This window comes from Oncorhynchus mykiss, chromosome 9, assembly GCF_013265735.2.
Source record: "Oncorhynchus mykiss isolate Arlee chromosome 9, USDA_OmykA_1.1, whole genome shotgun sequence".
Lineage (NCBI taxonomy): Eukaryota > Metazoa > Chordata > Actinopteri > Salmoniformes > Salmonidae > Oncorhynchus > Oncorhynchus mykiss.
Window position 1 is genome coordinate 697,369 of NC_048573.1, and position 20,968 is coordinate 718,336.

Genomic DNA, 20,968 nt, shown 5'->3' on the forward strand with positions numbered 1-20,968 from the left:
ACTCATAAAATAAAAACTCATAAAGTTCCATATGTGAGCGTGCCTCTTTAAAATACCTTTGCACTAAAACAAATAGTCCTAACAAATGTTTTATGTGTATATATTTGCAAACCTTAATGAATAAACAATTTAATAAACTTCCAGGTTTTTTTCAATTTGGTCGTTTACTCCCTCAATCTCACCCACTCTCCCCAAGATTATATTCCCAGGAAACATCTAAAAGTGAGACACATAAACATACATTTTCCCAGAAGAACACAAAACGCCTAACTAGCATTCACTATGCTACTTCGATTCAGAAACTCAAGAGTGAACTATAAACTAAACCTAATGATGATTCCCCTTTAACTCAAATCATTAATCATAAGTTTTAAACAACGTCAATGTATATGTTTACTTAAATGAACATGCTACCCTTAGATACAATTAACCTGATAACATTATTATCCAATGTATTACTTTTTCCCTCTGCCGTAAATGTTGTACATTTCTCAGTGTAAGAAATCTGTAATTTAATCCCAGATATTTAATAAAAATGTAAACGCATTCTCCAATGGCTCCTTCAACTTACATATTTTAGATAACTTCCATCTGTCCCGGAAGAAGGAATCCTACTTAAACACACCAGAATACAATGTTTAATTACGTTAAATCAAACCCTAAAATTGACCATAACCAGTAACCAAATAAACAAAACACTTTCAACAGCAAACTATTTTCTCCGTTACCCCCAGTCACAACATCATTTCCGTGGCGACAAAAGTGCCTTGCGAGTGATGTCATCAACAAGCGCTCAGCCTAGAGCTGATCCACAACGACTTTCAATGAACAGTAAATAATTGTTGGCTGTCTGCAGCATCAGTAGTACGGGTTCGATAAACCTAACCTAATTTATCACATCTGTTGAATCCTGAATTAGAATTTACAACATCAATCAACATCTCTCATCTCTCAATTCGCTAAATTTATACGAACATTTCGATGGGCATAAATCGTAATTGTCTCTTCGTTATTATTTAGAATTCATTTTGATTTAAGTAACTGTCTCGTCTTTGACTTAGCATTTTAATTACGACTCTATTCCCAATACATTATTCACTTGTCTAATTAAAACTCCTAATATTCCATCAGTGAGTGTACCCCTTTAAGATATCTTGTCTCTGGGAATAGGGAAATCCCCTTAACCCAAATGTTTACTACAACAACGAAAACTAATAATTATGATAATCCCTTCACATCATTTGCTCCAAATCCCTCGATGTTTCATGTAACTCATTCAGTCCATCTCCAAATTGTCACCCCAAAATATTTTATACACTGCCATACACTCAAACCACTGTGATAAACGTGCACTGTCCCTTTAAGATAAGACATTTACTTGCTTCAGTAATGAAAACAGATAATGTTTTTAGAATACGTTAACTTCTTGTTTGAATTCACTGGCGTTACCTAACCAAAAATCAATACTCGGGAAAACAACCACAACTTTTTACGATTCAACTATTCTTACCTATTTTATAGTCCAAAGTAGTGCACTATATAGGGAATAGGACTCTCGTCTAAAGTAGTGCACTATATAGGGAATAGGACTCTCGTCTAAAGTAGTGCACTATATAGGGAATAGGACTCTCGTCTAAAGTAGTGCACTATATAGGGAATAGGACTCTCGTCTAAAGTAGTGCACTATATAGGGAATAGGACTCTCGTCTAAAGTAGTGCACTATATAGGGAATAGGACTCTCGTCTAAAGTAGTGCACTATATAGGGAATAGGACTCTCGTCTAAAGTAGTGCACTATATAGCCCAATTGAATGCCTAGCAATTCTGTTGCTAGCTGTAGCATCTTTTCAGACTATCCGTACGATATTCAGCTCCTTTAAAAAAAATGTATTTGGAACTTTTAGCCACTTCTGAAAAGTAACTCAAAGCTATAATGCACGCATTTTCCCTCTAAATACCACAACCCATTTTCTCTGTTTAAATTTGAGGAACGGTGTTGTAAACGTAAAACGAAGCCGCAGTCAGCCTGCCTCTGTAAAATATATATTCCCTATTCAGATTGAGTTCTGCTTTAAATTATATCAACAAAATAAAACCAACCAAACTTCTCAACTTTCTATACCCTAACATTTAAACGTACCATGTTCTGTGCTAAATTTATCGTATGTCAGTCCATTCATTAAAAAATATATCATCCTGGTGGCACAAAACTGTATCGTATCTCTCCGTTATTCCCTACATTTAACCCGGTTTAGGTGACTTTCTCTTCTATGATACATTTATTTAAATACGACTCCCATCTCAATACATTTTTCCAGCAGATCATTTTGGGCAAAATAGCGTATTACATCGAAATTGTCTCGCCATTATTTTTAACGACTTCTTTTTTTACAATTCAATCTAAACAGCATATTAAACGTTCAGTTCATATCTTATACAAACACTAGCGACCATATTTTTCAGGCAAAACATACAAATAGATGAATTAACATCTAAAATCTATTTTAGTCTATCGGTGTCAAAGCTGAAATACGAACCTTGGTGTCCTGCTATTAAAATGATTGAGTTTCCCCGCCAATAACTATATTATTATAATTGTCTGTAGTCGCAAACTCCGGCACCGAGAATTCCCAGAAAATCCCCTATTGCTACTGTTACTACTACTACTACTGTTATTAGTACTACTGCTACTATTGCTACTGTTACTACTACTAATACTACTACTGTTACTACTACTACTACTGTTATTACTACTACTACTACTACTACTGTTACTACTACTACTACTGCTACTACTACTACTGATACTACTACTACTATTACTACTACTACTACTGTTATTAGTACTACTGCTACTACTGTTACTACTACTACTACTGGTACTACTACTACTACTACTGTTACTACTACTACTACTGTTACTACTACTACTACTGTTACTACTACTACTATTGTTACTACTACTACTACTGTTACTACTACTACTACTGCTATTGCTACTGCTAATTCTACTACTACTGTTACTACTATTATTGCTACTGTTACTACTACTACTGTTACTACTAATACTATTGACCTTGCAGTGGGTGGAGGAAGTCAAGCCAGACAGTGTAGAAATTTGCTCTGAGTCATGTGCAGTGTTGATGAGTTTTCAGTCCTTTAGCTCACAAAGGAGACGAGACCTGCTTTATCACATACTACAAAACCATAGAGATAATAGATACTTGGGTCCCAACCCATGTGGAGGGGAACAAGGCAGTTGATGTACTGGCTAAACAGCCACTAAGTAGTGGGGATGATCATGTACTGGCTAAACAAGCACTAAGTAGTGGGGATGTTCATGTACTGGCTAAACAAGCACTAAGTAGTGGGGATGTTGATGTACTGACTAAACAATCACTAGAGATGTAGAGATGATAGGTTAAAAGCCTGATATGGACAGGGGCGGTGTAGAGATGGCAGGAGCAGGTTAAAAGTCTGATATGGACAGGGGCGGTGTAGAGATGGAATGAGCAGTGGAATAGAGATACTTAGGGCAGACATTAATTTCAAGTACAGAGTAAAGTCGGCGAGTGGAGGACAGCAGGAAAGAACAGAAGAGAGGAGGCTATTTTTACAAGATTAAGGGTGGGACACAGCCAGTTGAATAAGTCCTTAATGTGATAGGAAAGCATCCAACAGGAAAGTGTGATTATTGCCAGGAAACAGAGACAGTAGAGTATGTATTGCTACAGTGCGGGCAGTATCAGAGGGAAAGAGAGAGGCTGAGATCTAATATGAGGGAGAAGGGGATACAGGAAATTAGTTTAAATTAGTATATTTACTAGAACGTCATTAGAGATGGTCTCAAATATTTTATGATCTATTTTTAAGAGCAACGTGGCTGGCACGTAGGATTTAGTTTCTCCCTGTCTCTGGCCCGCACGCCAGTACAGTAGGTGGCGGTAATGCACCATAACGTTGGATGCCAACCCCCGATAAACCCCACCCTAGAAGAAGTAACTGTTTTATTTAACTTTAAACTCTGTATTGTTGGGAAAGGTCGTTAGCAAACATTTCACGAAAAATTCTACATTAGTTATATTCGGCGCATGTGACAAATGGAATTAGATGTTGTATTTAATAGGTTCTTATTAAAATTATTAATTTCAGGACCGCAGTTGGAAATGTAAATTTTTACAAGAATCGACTGATGGTGTCTAAATGTTGTAAATCCAGCTACCCGTTATCAAAACTCAACTCCGCCTCGATATCAGAGAACGGAGTTGACCGGTCCTCGACTACATTCATGTGGACCACCCCGAAACGGACGAGTTTAGGAAGATGTTTTTCAGTTACAGGGAAACCGGGATAGCGAAGGTATGTGGCTAAAACAAGTCCATGTAAAATACGTTCGAACTGAAGAGATACAACAACAAAACAACACTGCTTGAAATGCAGGCAAAGTAGACAGTATTTCTGGCAACAAGGTTTCTTAATAAAACAGCTAACTTCATTTAATTTGTGAAACGGATCCCAGAGCTGGTTTTGGTTTGTCCCTCTGCATCGTTTTAGTCTAGTTTGGGGTAGATTAGACCGACACTAGATCTGCCCCTTAGAAAACATGTGTCACACTAGACCCTCGACACGTGACGAGGGTAGAAGCATCTACTTCCGGTAGCCAGCCGGCTAACAGCAAGCTAACAACCGTTAGCCTTCGCGGCCTGGACGCTAGCAGTTATCGGCTATTCTTATTCATCGCTTTAAAAAAAACAATTCTAATCAACAAACTGCCCTCCTTTCTCATTAGTCCTTATCTGTAAGTGATACGCCGGTGGTTGAGTTAGTGTATCGTTATTTCGTGGCTGTGAGTGACTTTGACACCGGTTGTCGACATGTCGGCGGTCCAACGGATGAAAGTGGCTAACGAGAAACACAGCAAGACCATAACGCAGCGAGGACACGTCCAGAAAACCACGGTTAGACTCGAGCTTGTTAACTAACATTAGCTGGCTATCAGCTACACACACACCGATAGCTACTAGCCTAGGCTATGACAGCACCGGCTAACTAGTTGGCTATTCAATCAGCTGGCCATTCAAACGGAGAGCTCACTGTAACAAGCTGAAGATCTGTCAATCTGTCTGCCTGGGAATCAGACTGAGGGCTCACCATTCACAGTGCACGATGCTGTAGTTAATTTCATTTTATAATTCATAATCAAGAATAAAACAATCTTAATTTAAGACACGTTTTGGCTGCCGACACGTTAGCAAGCTTGTCCATCCATCTAGCTAGGGATTCTAATTTTGGCTGTCTGGCTCGCTAGTAATGACCATTCGACTTAAGGCTGCGTTTCAAAGTAGACAGCCCTCAACCCTAAACCCTCAGCCCGTCATTGCCCAAGCGAGGGAGAGAGATGATCTGAAGTTGAGCTTAAAAACAACCAACCTAAAGCTATTAATGTACCTAGCAATATAACGTATCTAGCCAGCACTCCTGTCAGGTAGCTAGATAACACTCCTGTCAGGTAGCTAGATAACACTCCTGTCAGGTAGCTAGATAACACTCCTGTCAGGTAGCTAGATAGCACTCCTGTCAGGTAGCTATTTTTATAGTTTGGTCATTTATTCCAATACATTTCAGAATTACCCAAAAATGTTTTTATGATTCTAGGCTCCTCACTACGAGACTAGGTCAATTTGCCAATGCTAAAATCAATGTCTATATATTTTAGAGAGCTAGCTTTATACTTTTTTTCCCCTGACATGCCGAAAATGCAGCCTTGTTTATTACATTTGACACTTCGCTGTCACCAGAGTTTGACATGTGACTACAGTTTGAGTTTAATTGTGAGTCATATCAACCCCGCAAGTGACCAAAGTTGTCCACTCGCTCCCTCGAACTAAATCGAGGGCCGAGGTTAGTGAATTTGAGGTGGCGATGAAACTGCATTCGGTTTGGACGGGGATTCCCCCGGAGGGAAAGGAGCTGGCTGAGGGGTTAAAAATAACGTGTTTGGACTGCAGCTTTGGGGACATGATATCTATCACCTTCTTGTTCATATAAACATTGTTGTGCTACATTACCCAAGTAGCTCATTTGCCAGTGAAATTGACTCTAGATGTTTGACTAGTCAGTGGTCATTAAAGCAAGCTATGTGTTTTTGTCAGTCAAAGTTTAGATGTTATTACCACCACAACCCTAGCAACAGCAGGGTGGAAGTTCCGTTCTAGGGATGTGGTTGGCTAGCTAACGTTAAATCACTACCTAGAGGTGATCACGGCACTTCATACATGGGATTTTTGTAGCAGGTTAGGAGAGTGTTTTTTTCCCCCTTACCTTAACCTCAGTTTCCTAACCTGCAACAAAAAAGTAATGGTATCCGAAGTGCCTACTGGCATAACACAGTTCGTCTGGACCTGTATGATATGAGCTGTTCTCTCACTCTCCCATCTTGGATAGAAAGTGTGCATAAAACCAGTCTAGTAATGCCACATTTTACAGTGAGTCCACCCACAACCCTAGCTGACTATTCATTATACAGTGAGTCCACCCACAACACTAGCTGACTATTCATTTTACAGTGAGTCCACCCACAACACTAGCTGACTATTCATTATACAGTGAGTCCACCCACAACACTAGCTGACTATTCATTATGCAGTGAGTCCACCCACAACACCAGCTGACTATTCATTATGCAGTGAGTCCACCCACAACACCAGCTGACTATTCATTATGCAGTGAGTCCACCCACAACACCAGCTGACTATTCATTATGCAGTGAGTCCACCCACAACCCCAGCTGACTATTCATTATACAGTGAGTCCACCCACAACACTAGCTGACTATTCATTATGCAGTGTACTATCTATAGCTATATACTGTCATTTAGTTATTCATAAACTTTTTATAATAAGTATTACATATCAAGTAGCGTAACAATGAGGGGAATTAAAGTAGTGGGCTTGAGGATAAATTCAGCCACTACCCGCTTTTCCTGGCTAATAGCCTACACAAATGATCTGCAATATTCACAGTAAATGAAATCCAAATTGATACTCCCCTGGTCTGCTGAAGTCCTCCTTTTCTTTCTTTCACCACAGCCTGTCGGTCCAGGTTGTGGGCCGTCTGTTTTCTACACTGAGTATTGCCAACCCAGACAGTGTTTCCTGAGACTTGCGTTATACGGTGCATTCGGGAAAGTATTCAGACCCTTTGACTTTGCAGGAGTGGCTTCGAGACAAGTCTCTGAATGTACATGAGTGGCCCAGCCAGAGCCCAGACTTGAACCAGATCGAACATCTCTGGAGAGACCTGAAAATAGCTGTGTAGCGACGCACGCTCCCCATCCAACCTGACAGCGCTTGAGAGGATCTGCAGAGAAGAATGGGAGAAACTCCCCAAATACAGGTGTGCCAAGCTTGTAGCGTCATACCCAAGAAGACTAGAGGCTGTAATCGCTGCCAAAAGTGCTTCAACAAAGTACTGAGTAAAGGGTCTGAATACTTATGTAAATGTGTTCAGTTTTTATTTTTATATCACTTGTTTAAAAAAAAAAACCTGTTTTTGCTTTGTCGTTATGGGGTATTGTGATGTCATTATGGGGTATTGTGATGTCATTATGGGCTATTGTGTGTAGATTGAGAACAGAACAATTTAATCAATTTTAGAATAGTGCTGTAACAAAATGCGGAACAAGTCAAGGGGTCTGAATACTTTCCCAAAGTACTGTATGTCCATTGCACTGCACACAATTTAGACGTTATCTTGAATTATGTATGCCAGTTTATACCAGAGATAAGGGACTGTTGACGCATGCCAGTTTATACCAGAGATAAGGGACTGTTGACGCATGCCAGCTTTTTCCAGAGATAAAGGGACTGTTGATGCATGCCAGCTTAAACCAGAGATAAGGGACTGTTGATGCATGCCAGTTTATACCAGAGATAAGGGACTGTTGATATTGGAACCACACAACTCAAATGCCGGTTCACCAGTAGCCTAACCACTTTGTTTTGTTCATGCTCTCAAGAACTGTTGTCCACTATGTTTTAAAATATGATGTAACCTTTTTATTTAACTAAGCAAGTCAGTTAAGAACACATTCTTATTGACAATGACTGCCAACCCCAGGCCAAACCTGGATGACGCTGGGCCAATTATGCGCCGCCCTATGGGATTCCCAATCACGGCCGAATATGATGCAGTCAGGATTCGAACCAGGGACTGCAGTGACGCTTCTTGCACTGAGATGCAGTGCCTTAGACTTCTGCGCCCCCCTACTAAATATGATCATCTGTTTGCATCTGCCAATTTATTGTCTGTCCAGAATCCAGACGACCTGTCTCCAGGGCTTTCCCTACTCTTTCCGTAACATGTTGAGGCTGGCAATTAAAGATGTTGCAGAACTACTGTTTTTAAAGCACCACTCACTTCTGCCCAGTTTCCCTGATGTTGTTACGGCAATCGAGCTGTGTTGACTGTAACTGACGCTTCTGCGGAGAGATTATTTTCTAAATGAAAACTCAAAGAACGACAGCGCTGCTGGGTCATGCAGCAAGGCAATGATCCAGAACACACAATCAACATGAAAATTGTTCAAATGCAACAAAGTTGATGTTCTGGAATGGCCTAGTCAAAGTCCAGACCTAATCCCAATTGAGATGTTGTGACAGGACTTGAAACGAGCAGTTCATGCTGGAAAACCCACATGTTGCTGAGTTACAGCAGTTCATGCTGGAAAACCCACACGTTGCTGAGTTACAGCAGTTCATGCTGGAAAACCCACATGTTGCTGAGTTACAGCAGTTCATGTTGGAAAACCCACATGTTGCTGAGTTACAGCAGTTCATGCTGGAAAACCCACATGTTGCTGAGTTACAGCAGTTCATGTTGGAAAACCCACATGTTGCTGAGTTACAGCAGTTCATGTTGGAAAACCCACATTTTGCTGAGTTACAGCAGTTCATGTTGGAAAACCCACATGTTGCTGAGTTACAGCAGTTCATGTTGGAAAACCCACATTTTGCTGAGTTACAGCAGTTCATGTTGGAAAACCCACATGTTGCTGAGTTACAGCAGTTCATGCTGGAAAACCCACATGTTGCTGAGTTACAGCAGTTCTGCATACAAGAGTGGGCTAACTTCCTCCACAGTGACGTGAGACTGATCAATAACTACAGGAAGTGTTTGGTTGGAGTCATTGCAGCTAATCGTGGCACCCCCAGTTATTGAGAGTAAGGAGGAAGTGGCACCACCAGTTATTGAGTGCAGGGAATGAGTGCAAGGAGGAATGTGGCACCCCCAGTTATTGAGTGTAAGGAGGAATGTGGCACCCCCAGTTATTGAGTGTAAGGAGGAATGTGGCACCCCCAGTTATTGAGAGTAAGGAGGAAGTGGCACCACCAGTTATTGAGTGCAGGGAATGAGTGCAAGGAGGAATGTGGCACCCCCAGTTATTGAGTGTAAGGAGGAATGTGGCACCCCCAGTTATTGAGAGTAAGGAGGAATGTGGCACCCCCAGTTATTGAGTGTAAGGAGGAATGTGGCACCCCCAGTTATTGAGAGTAAGGGGAAAGTGGCACCCCCAGTTATTGAGAGTAAGGGGGAAGTGGCACCCCCAGTTATTGAGTGCAGGGAATGAGTGCAAGGAGGAATGTGGCACCCCCAGTTATTGAGTGCAAGGAGGAATGTGGCACCCCCAGTTATTGAGTGTAAGGAGGAATGTGGCACCCCCAGTTATTGAGTGTAAGGAGGAATGTGGCACCCCCAGTTATTGAGAGTAAGGGGAAAGTGGCACCCCCAGTTATTGAGAGTAAGGGGGAAGTGGCACCCCCAGTTATTGAGAGTAAGGGGGAAGTGGCACCCCCAGTTATTGAGAGTAAGGGGAAAGTGGCACCCCCAGTTATTGAGAGTAAGGGGAAAGTGGCACCCCCAGTTATTGAGAGTAAGGGGAAAGTGGCACCCCCAGTTATTGAGAGTAAGGGGAAAGTGGCACCCCCAGTTATTGAGAGTAAGGGGGATGTGGCACCCCCAGTTATTGAGAGTAAGGGGGATTTTACTTTTTCACATAGGGGAATTAGGTGTTGCATAACTTTGAATTAAATAAAACAAGTTTCCAATGCCGGGCCAACCCTATGGGACTCCCGATCACGGCCGGTTGTGATACAGCCAGGATTCATACACAGCTTAGGCTCAGCACTTGGTTCAATGTATCAAAGCAGCTGTTTTCTTGCTCAAACTGCGAGAGAAACAGCTGTCACTCAGACATTTCTCTCCAAACACAGGGATGTCGACTAGAACAGGACGTGTGTCATCAGAGGAGCTTGTCGAACAACAGACGGGACTAAAATTACACGTGTGGTGTTTGGTGCTCGTGTACATAATTCTGATTACCTGACCTCCCCCAGTAAAACTAACCCTGTCTGATTACCTGACCTCCCCCAGTAAAACTAACCCCGTCTAATTACCTGACCTCCCCCAGTAAAACTAACCCTGTCTGATTACATGACCTCCCCCAGTAAAACTAATCCCGTCTGATTACCTGACTTCCACCAGTAAAACTAACCCCGTCTGATTACATGACCTCCCCCAGTAAAACTAACCCCGTCTGATTACCTGACTTCCCCCAGTAAAACTAATCCTGTCTGATTACCTGACCTCCCCCAGTAAAACTAATCATGTCTGATTACCTGACCTAACCCCGTCTGATTACCTGATCTCCCCTAGTAAAACGAACCCCGTCTGATTACCTGATCTCCCCTAGTAAAACTAATCCTGTCTGATTACCTGACCTAACCCCGTCTGATTACCTGACCTCCCCCAGTAAAACTAACCCAGTCTGATTACCTCCCCCAGTAAAACTAACCCCATCTGATTACCTGACCTCCCTCAGTAAAACTAACCCAGTCTGATTACCTGACCTCCCCCAGTAAAACTAACCCAGTCTGATTACCTGACCTCCCCCAGTAAAACTAACCCAGTCTGATTACCTGACCTCCCCCAGTAAAACTAACCCTGTCTGATTACCTGACCTCCCCCAGTAAAACTAACCCTGTCTGATTACCTGACCTCACCCAGTAAAACTAACCCGTCTGATTACCTGACCTCCCCCAGTAAAACTAACCCTGCCTGGTTACCTGACCTAACCCTGTCTGATTACCTGACCTCCCCCAGTAAAACTAACCCCGTCTGATTACCTGACCTCCCCCAGTAAAACGAACCTTGTCTGATTACCTGACCTCCCCCAGTAAAACTAACCCCGTCTGATTACCTGACCTCCCCCAGTAAAACTAACCCCGTCTGATTACCTGACCTCCCCCAGTAAAACTAACCCCGTCTGATTACCTGACCTCCCCCAGTAAAACTAACCCCGTCTGATTACCTGACCTCCCCCAGTAAAACTAACCCCGTCTGATTACCTGACCTCCCCCAGTAAAACTAACCCAGTCTGATTACCTGACCTCCCCCAGTAAAACTAACCCTGTCTGATTACCTGACCTCCCCCAGTAAAACTAACCCTGCCTGATTACCTGACCTAACCCTGTCTGATTACCTGACCTCCCCCAGTAAAACTAACCCAGTCTGATTACCTGACCTCCCCTAGTAAAACTAACCCAGTCTGATTACCTGACCTCCCCCAGTAAAACTAACCCCGTCTGATTACCTGACCTCCCCCAGTAAAACTAACCCCGTCTGATTACCTGACCTAACCCTGTCTGATTACCTGACCTCCCCCAGTAAAACTAACCCAGTCTGATTACCTGACCTCCCCCAGTAAAACTAACCCAGTCTGATTACCTGACCTCCCCCAGTAAAACTAACCCCGTCTGATTACCTGACCTCCCCCAGTAAAACTAACCCCGTCCGAATAGAGCTTTTGTTGGAAGAAGGGCAACCAGTGATCAACAGCATCAATGTAATTGCAATGTAATTGTAATGTAATTGTAATGTAATTGCAATGTAATGTAATTGTAATGTAATGTAATTGCAATTGCAATGTAATGTAATGTAATTGCAATTGTAATGTAATTGCAATTGCAATGCAATTGCAATGTAATTGCAATGTACTTGTAATGTAATGTAATGTAATTGTTGGAAGAAGGGCAATTCCACGGCAAAAGAATTACGCTGAGAGTCAGTTGTCACTTTTTTTAAATGCCAAACAAACATTTTAATTTTAGTTGAACAAACCTCCCAACTCTCTGCACGATGAATAGTTTGAAACAAAAATGAACATTTACTGTAAAAACTGCAGATGCAATGTTTGTTACCAGAATTACGGTAAAATCTCCCTCTTTTTTATTCTTTCCGAACTTTGTATCGGCCCAGTTCTTCCTGTAAATGTATTTTCGTACACTCCTCTCTGGACACTGTTAGAAGTAGTCCTTGTTCATAGAGTTGTATGGTTTGTTAAACTGCCCTGCATTACCTGTAAGTCACTCTGGATAAGAGCATCTGCTCCATGATTCACCTGTCATCTCACCCTGTGTCCTCTGTGGTGTTAACTTGTTGTTATCCCGGTAGCGGGATAATTGTCATCAGCAACCGCTGAATAGCATTGTGCCACAGTTAAATAATATTAAATACTAAAAAAATTAATGTTCATGAAATCACAAGTGTTTAGCCTTTTGTTAATCCACCTGTCGTCTCAGATTTTAAAATGATGCTTTACAGCGAAAGCAATCCAAGCGTTTGTGTAAGTTTATCGATAGCATAAGAAAACATTATGTACACTTAGCATCAGGTAGCTTGGTCACGAAAATCAGAAAAGCAATCAAATTAATCGTTTACCTTTGATGATCTTCGGATGTTTTCACTCACAACACTCCCAGTTACACAACAAATGTTCCTTTTGTTCCATAAAGATCATTTTTATACCCAAAATACCTCGCGTTATGTTCAGAAATCCACAGGAAAGAGCGGTAACGACAACGCAGATGTATATTCCAAATAATATCCATAATGTCCACAAAAACATGTCAAATGTTTTTTATAATCAATCCTCAGGTTGTTTTTAAAATATATATTCGATAATATATCAACCGAGTGTGTAGCTTTTTCAATAACAGCGGGAGGAACAATGGTGGCTTTACTCAGTTGCGCGAAAACTCACTCTGAGAGCCCCCACCTCTCCACTTACGCAATGTGATCCTTCACGCTCATTTTTCAAAATAAAAGCCTGAAACTATGTCTAAAGACTGTTGACACCTTAGGGAAGCCATAGAAAAAGGAATCTGGTTGATATCCCTTTAAATGGAGGATAGGCATGCATAGGAACAGAGAGGTTTTAAAATAAGAGGCACTTCCTGATTGGATTTTCCTCAGGCTTTCGCCTGCAATATCAGTTCTGTTATACTCACAGACAATATTTTGACAGTTTTGGAAACTTTAGTGTTTTCTATCCTAATCTGACAATTATATGCATATTCTAGTTTCTGGGGCTGAGAAATAGGCAGTTTGAAATTGGTACTTTTTTTAGCCAAAAACGAGAATACTGCCCCCTACACGCAAAAGGTTAACCCTGTGTTAACCATGTCTCTGGTGTTAACCCTGTGTTAACCCGGTGTCCTCAGTATTAACCCTGTGTTAACCCTGTGTCCTCTGTGTTAACCCTGTGTCCTCTGTGTCCTGTGTTAACCCTGTATTAACCCTGTGTCCTCTGTATTAACCCTGTATTAAACCTGTGTCCTCTGTGTTAACCCTGTGTCCTGTGTTAACCCTGTATTAACCCTGTGTCCTCTGTGTTAACCCTGTATTAACCCTGTGTCCTCTGTGTTAACCCGGTATTAACCCTGTGTCCTCTGTGTTAACCCTGTGTCCTCTGTGTTAACCCTGTCACCCCTGTCTCTGGTATTAACCCTGTATTAACAATGTATTAACCCTGTGTCCCCTGTGTTAACCCTGTGTCCTCTGTGTTAACCCTGTGTCCTCTGTGTTAACCCTGTATTAACCCTGTGTCCTCTGTGTTAACCCTGTGTCCTCTGTGTTAACCCTGTATTAACCCTGTGTCCTCTGTGTTAACCCTGTGTCCTCTGTGTTAACCCTGTGTCCTCTGTGTTAACCCTGTGTCCTCTGTGTTAACCCTGTGTTAACCCTGTGTCATCTGTATTAACCCTGTGTCCTATGTGTTAACCCTGTGTCCTCTGTGTTAACCCTGTATTAACCCTGTGTTTCAGCGGGTGGTGAATGAGGAGAAGTCTCCTGTTGGTCCCTGGTTACTGGCCCTCTTTGTCTTTGTGGTGTGTGGATCAGGTAAGAGACTGTGTGTGTGTATATATATATATATATATATATATATATATATATATATATAGTTGAAGTCAGAAGTTTACATACACTTTAGCCAAATACATTTAAACTCAGTTTTTCACAATTCCTGTCATTTAATCCTTTTAATAATTCCCTGTCTAAGGTCAGTTAGGATCACCACTTTATTTAAAGAATGTGAAATGTCAGAATAATAGTAGAGAGAATGATTTATTTCAGCTTTTATTACTTTCATCACATTCCCAGTGGGTCAGAAGTTAACAAAACACTCAATTAGTATTTGGTAGCATTGCCTTTATATTGTTTAATTTGGGTCAATAAGTTGGGTGAATTTTGGCCCTCCAATTAACTCATGTTATGTCGTTTAGCCTATCAGAAGCTTCTAAAGCCATGACATGCATACATGTACAGTTGAAGTCGGAAGTTTACATACACTTAGGTTGGATTCATTAAAACTCATTTTTCATCCACTCCACAAATTTCTTGTTAACAAACTATAGTTTTGGCAAGTCGGTTAGGACATCTACTTTGTGTATGTAAACTTCCGACTTCAACTGTACATGTATGCATGTCATGGCTTTAGAAGCTTCTGATAGGCTAATTGACATAATGTATAAAGTGCGTAGTCCAAAATGTATCCGTGTTCTAGAATATTGGACCAGTAGCTTCTCCAATTCTCAAGTTATTTCTCGATCTACAGTGGATTCAGGAAAGTATTATTTTTGTAAAAAAAAAATGTACGTTACAGCCTTATTCTAAAATTGATTCAATTGTTTTGGTAAATGACAAAACAACTTTATTTGCAAATGTATTGAAAATAAACTGAAATATCACATTTACATAAGTATTGGGATATCCTGTCTTTACAACTGGAGGACACAGAGAACTGGCTGTATGAAGATGGAGAGGACCAACCTAAACAACATCGACAAACTGGCCGTGCTGAAGAAACTGGGCCAGCCTATCCAGGAGAGGTACATGGTGTCTGAGGAAAGACCCAGAGCCTTCGATGACATGGGGAAACAGATCCAGATGTACACGAAGATCGTTGAAGCCTATTTACTCAGTACTTTGTTGATGTACCTTTGGCAGTCTTTGGTATGATGCTGCAAGCTTGGCACACCTGTATTGGGGAGTTTCTCTGAGGAGGGGCTTCCGTCTGGCCACTCTACCATAAAAGGCCTGATTGATGGAGTGCTGCAGAGATGGTTGTCCTTCTGGAAGGTTCTCCCATCTCCAAAGAGGAACGTTGGAGCTCTGTCAGAATGACCATTGGGTTCTTGGTCACCTCCCTGACCAAGACCCTTCTTCCCCAATTGCCCAGTTTGGCCGGGCGGTCAGTCTTGGTAGTTCCAAACTTCTTCCATTTAAGCATGATGGAGGCCACTGTGTTCTTGGGGACCCTTCCCCAGATCTGTGCGTCGACACAATCCTGTCTCGGACCTCTACGGACAATTCCTTCGACCTCATGGCTTGGTTCATGCTCTGACATGCACTGTCAACTGTGGGACCTTATATATACAGGTGTTTGTCTTTCCAAATCATGTCCAATCAATTGAATTTACTACAGGTGGACTCCAATCAAGTTGTAGAAACATCTCAAGGATGATCAATGGAAACAGGATGCACCTGAGCTCCATGTCAAGTCTCACAGCAAAGAGTCTGAATACTGATGTAAATAAGGTATTGGTTTCTTGTCAATACATTTGCAGCATTTCTAAACACCTGTTTTCTCTTTGTCAGGTGTTGTGTGTAGATTTTGAGGATTTATAAAAAAAAATATTTTTTAGATTAAGGTTGTAATGTAACAACGGAGAAAGTCGAGGGGTCTGAATAAACATTGTATAGGATGAACTATGACTAGAACACAGTACCGGTCAGACGTTTGACAACACCGACTCATTCAAGGGGTTTTTCTTTATTTTGACTATTTTCTACATTGTAGAATAATATACAATATATTTTGATTTGTTTAACACTTTTGTGGTTACTACATGATTCCATAGGTGTTATTTCTACTGGTTTTGATGTCTTCTATTATTCTACAATGTAGAAGATAGTCAAAATAAAGAAAAACCCTTAACTGAGTAACCCTTTTGACCGGTAGTGTATACTGAAGTGGACATCAGAAGTTCATCAGTAGTTCTGAACCGTGACTAGAATACTGTGTTTACCTATAAAGTGGGTAAACAGTGTGTAAACATTATTAAAGTGACCAAAGTTAAATATCTATGTATAGTGTCTTCAGAACATATTCTAGACTTTGTTGGTACAGCCTGAATTTTAAAATGGATATAAGGGTTTTTCACCTATAATGTCACAGTGGAGTTGTTTTTAAAAACATGTTTACATATGAATTAAAAATGAAAAGCTGACATGTTTTTGTTAATGGCCTAAATAAGTTTAGGATAATAATTTGCTGAAGTTAGATAATAATATACTACTTTGTTTTAATAATTACTACTTTGTTTTAAACACTATTATTGCACACATGATTTTTTTTCTGTACATAGTTAATTATCTGTAAGGTCCCTCAGAGTTGCATCAAAAACAGATTCTACCACAAAGACCAGGGAAGTTTTACAATGTCTCGCAAAGAATGTCACATATTGGTAAATGGGTAAAAATGAAAAAAAGTACACATTGAATATCCCTTTGAGCATGTTGAAGTTATTAATTACACTTTGGATGATGTATCAATACACCCAGTCACTACAAAGAAACAGGCATCCTTCTTAACTCAGTTGCCGAAGAGGAAGGAAACCGCTCAGGGATTTCACCATGAGATCAATGGTGACTTTAAAACAGTTCACTTTGTGTCCTGAATACAAAGTGTTATGTTTGGAGAAGATACAACACATTACTGAGTACCACTCTTCATATTTTCAAGCATAGTAGTGGCTGCATCATGTTATGGGTTTGCTTGTCATCGTTAAGGACTTGGGAGTTTTTCAGGATGAAAATAAATGGAATGGAGCTAAGCACAGGCAAAATCCTAGAAGAACCTTGTTCAGTCTGCTTTCCACCAGACACTGGGAGATGAATTCACCTTTCAGCAGGACAATAACCTAAAACACAAGGCCAAATAAACACTGGAGTTGCTTACCAAGATGACAGTGAACGTTCCTGAATGGCCAAATTACAATTTTGACTTAAATCTACTTGAAAATCTAGTATTTAAAATAATAACAATGGGCAAATGTATTACAATCCAGGTGCTTCTACAAAATATTGCCTCAGGTGTAAATGAGAATTCTGCATTTCATTTTCAAAAAATAAACCTGTTATCACTGTTGTTATGGGGTATTGTGTCTAGATGGGTGAGGATTTTTAGTTTATCCAGTTTAAATTCGGGCTCTAACACAAGTTAAAGGATATGAATACTTTGAGGTCAGCAGTCTTAAGGTGCAGGGTTGAGTAACCGGGTGGTAGTCGGCTAGTGACAGTGACTAAGTTCAGGGCGGGGTACGAGGTGGAAGCTGGCTAGGGATGTCTATTTAACAGTCCGATGGCCTTGAGATAGAAGCTGTTTTTCAGTCTCTCGGTCGCTATTTTGATGCACCTGTACTGACCTCGCCTTCTGGATGATAGCGGGGTGAACAGTGAACAAGGACCATTCATAAAAAATGTCATCATTTTTTATACAACCTTGTTTTTAAAAAAAATTCAAGCTGCAATGTAATTGTTCTGAATCCAAGAGCCGACGGTTGAAATGTTTTCATTCGTTACGCCAGCTAATATTTTTGTGTGTCACCTGATGCAGGACTCTGGGAATGTTTGGGTGGAGCTGGGTCACAGACATCACAATGGACTCTGATTTGTATCTGTCTCTCTGTCTCTCTCTTGTCTCTCTCTGTCTCTCTCTGTCTCCCTCTCTCAGCCATCTTCCAGATCATCCAGAGTATCAGGCAGGGGTTGTGATGGTTGTCACCCAGATCAGAGCCTCCTCCCCTGGGAGAACACCAACAGCCTCACCCCATCCCTGCTCCAGCCACAGACAGACATCCGGCCCAGTGTTCTCCCTTTACTCATACACACCCCCCTCCTCTCTGTGTCGAGTTAAAACATTTTAGGGTTCCCGAGTGGCGCAGTGGTCTAAGGCACTGCATCTCAGTGGTAGAGGTGTCACTACAGCCCCTGGTTTGATCCCAGGCTGTATCACAACTGGCCGTGATCGGGAGTCCCATAGGGCGGCGCACAATTGGCCCAGCGTCGTCCGGGTTTGGGGAGGGTTTGGCCGTGGTAGGCCGTCATTGTAAATAAGAATTTGTTCTTAACTGACTTGCCTAGTTAAATAAAGGTCAAATAAAATAATTGAACATTAGCTGACACACACATCATCCCCGTCCCGTCTCTGTCAAGGTAAACATCAGCTGACACACACATCATCCCCGTCCCGTCTCTGTCAAGGTAAACATCAGCAGGTTCTCCATACTGTGAATTAGATCACCCTGTCTCTGTCAAGGTACACATCAGCAGGTTCTCCATACTGTGAATTAGATCACCCTGTCTCTGTCAAGGTAAACATCAGCAGGTTCTCCATACTGTGAATGTCTCCAGGACTTTATTTTATAACATTGTATTGGTAATGTTGAAATATGAAATGTCTTATGTAGTTCTTGAAAGAACCATTTTGTTTATGGGTCTTAATGTTGTCTCATCTGAGCTGTACTCTGTAACACTGATCCCAGGTCAGTTTGGTATTGGTCCCACTGATGGTTACTGTTGGGATGTGGGGAGAGAACCACTGCTCTAGGTTCAGTCTCATCGCGTTAGTCCAGTAGACTGACTGACTGCTGTGACATGATCTGTCCTTGTTTTTGATATCTCCCTTGTATGATCACATCCCTCTGATATCTCCCTCATCGCTCTGTTCCCTTATCCTGCCATCTCCCCTCTCTCCTGTGTGTGTCCGTATCTAGGAAGTTTTCAGTCTGTTTTCAACTGTTTTACTGTCTTCAGTTGTCTTCTACACTGGCCGTTCTGTTACTGTGGTATCTACGTGCTGAATGGCCAGTGTGTGTGTGTGTGTATGAAGCAGCACTCCCTAGAGGCAGACACCTCTCCTGAACACCCAGAGTGTGAACGTGTGTGTCAGTCCACCTCCCTCCTGTAAAACGCTATGCAAATGAGTTTTATACAAATAAAACAGATTTTTTTTCTCTAAAGATGATTTTTCTGGGTTTGTTTGTAAAGTATAAACACTAGCAGGTCTATTTCCACAACTAAGAGTTGAGCGATGCCAAACTGCTGTTTCCGGGGCTGCAGAGACATGTTATGGAAGCTCACTGGTACACACGTCTGTTTGCATTGCGCTCGTCTGTGGTGTTGCTCATGTCGATGTCCTATCGCTGTCTCAGAATGTTTTAAAGGGACAGTAGTATGTCTACATGAGCTATAATGAGATTTAAATCATAGTATTTCATCAGAAATGAAACTACTTTGAGAAACTTAATGTTTTGTGTTTTTATTTTATATTAAAAATAAATAATTAGGGGGCGGATTAGTTTTAATATTGCAGGTTGTTGCTTCCATCAATGTACCTGTCTGAGTCACTCATCTCTTTTACTGTTAAAGCTCCACATAAAGTGCCTTCCTAAAGTATTCATACCCATACACTACGCCCTACACAATAAACCCTACAGACTACGCCCTACTACGCCCTACACCCTATGGCAACTGCCTGGTACCAGTCAGGATGCTCTCGATGGTGCAGCTGTATCCTTTTGAGGATCTGGAGACCCATGCCAAATCTTTTCAATCTCCGTGTGTTTGGACCATGATAGTTTGTTGGTGATGAGGACACCAAGGAACTTGAAATTCTCGACCCGCTCCACTACAGCCCTGTTGATGTTAATGGGGACCTGTTCGGCCCTCCTTTTCCTGTAGTCCACGATCAGCTCCTTTGTCTTGCTCACATTGAGGGAAATGTTGTTGTCCTGGCACCACACTGCCAGGTCTCAGACCTCCTCCCTATAGGCTGTCTCATTGTTGTCAGTAATCAGGGATTCAACTGTATGTGTCCTCAGCAAACTTAATGATGCTTTTGATGTGAGCCATGACCAGCCTTTCAAAGCACTTGGTGGCTACCGACGTGAGTGTTATGGGTCGGTAATCATTTATGCAGGTTACCTTCATTTTCTTGGGCACAGAGACTATGGTGGTCTGGTTGAAACATGTCTGATTGGGACATGTTGAAAATGTCAGTAAAGACACTTGCCAGTTGATCAGCGCATGCTTTGAGTACACGCCCTGGTAATCCGTCTGGCCCTGTGGTTTTGTGAATGTTGACCTGTTTTAAAGGTCTTGCTCACATCAGCTACTGAGCGCGTTATCACACAATTGTCCAGAAACAGCTGGTGCTCTCATGCATGCTTCAGTGTTGTTTGCTAAGAGCATTTAGCTCTTATGGCACTGGGTTTTCCTTTGTAGTCCGTAATAGTTTTCAAGCCCTGCCACATCCTGTCAGAGCCGGATTAGTAGGATATAATCTTAATCCTGTATTGACACTTTGTCTGTTTGATGGTTCGTCTGAGGGCGTAGCGGGATTTATTATAAGCGTCTAGATTAGTATCCTTGAAAGCAGAAGCTCCAGCCTTTAGCTCGGTGAGGATGCCGCCTGCTTCTGGTTGGGATATGTACGTACAGTGAGGACGTCGTCGATGTTGATGAAAAAGATGACAGGTGGTGTACTCCTCAATGCCATTGAACGAA

At 41.6% G+C, this 20,968-nt stretch overlaps 1 protein-coding gene across 1 annotated transcript; it reads left to right on the forward strand.

The window, feature by feature from the left end:
- Positions 1–4,604: 4,604 nt before the first annotated feature.
- LOC110531348 (stress-associated endoplasmic reticulum protein 1-like) lies at positions 4,605–19,422 on the forward strand. Its single transcript, XM_036987001.1, has 3 exons — positions 4,605–4,958; positions 14,164–14,239; positions 18,135–19,422. Exons 1-3 carry the CDS (start codon positions 4,875–4,877, stop codon positions 18,173–18,175), a joined length of 201 nt encoding a protein of 66 aa, XP_036842896.1. The 5' UTR covers positions 4,605–4,874; the 3' UTR covers positions 18,176–19,422.
- Positions 19,423–20,968: the final 1,546 nt, after the last annotated feature.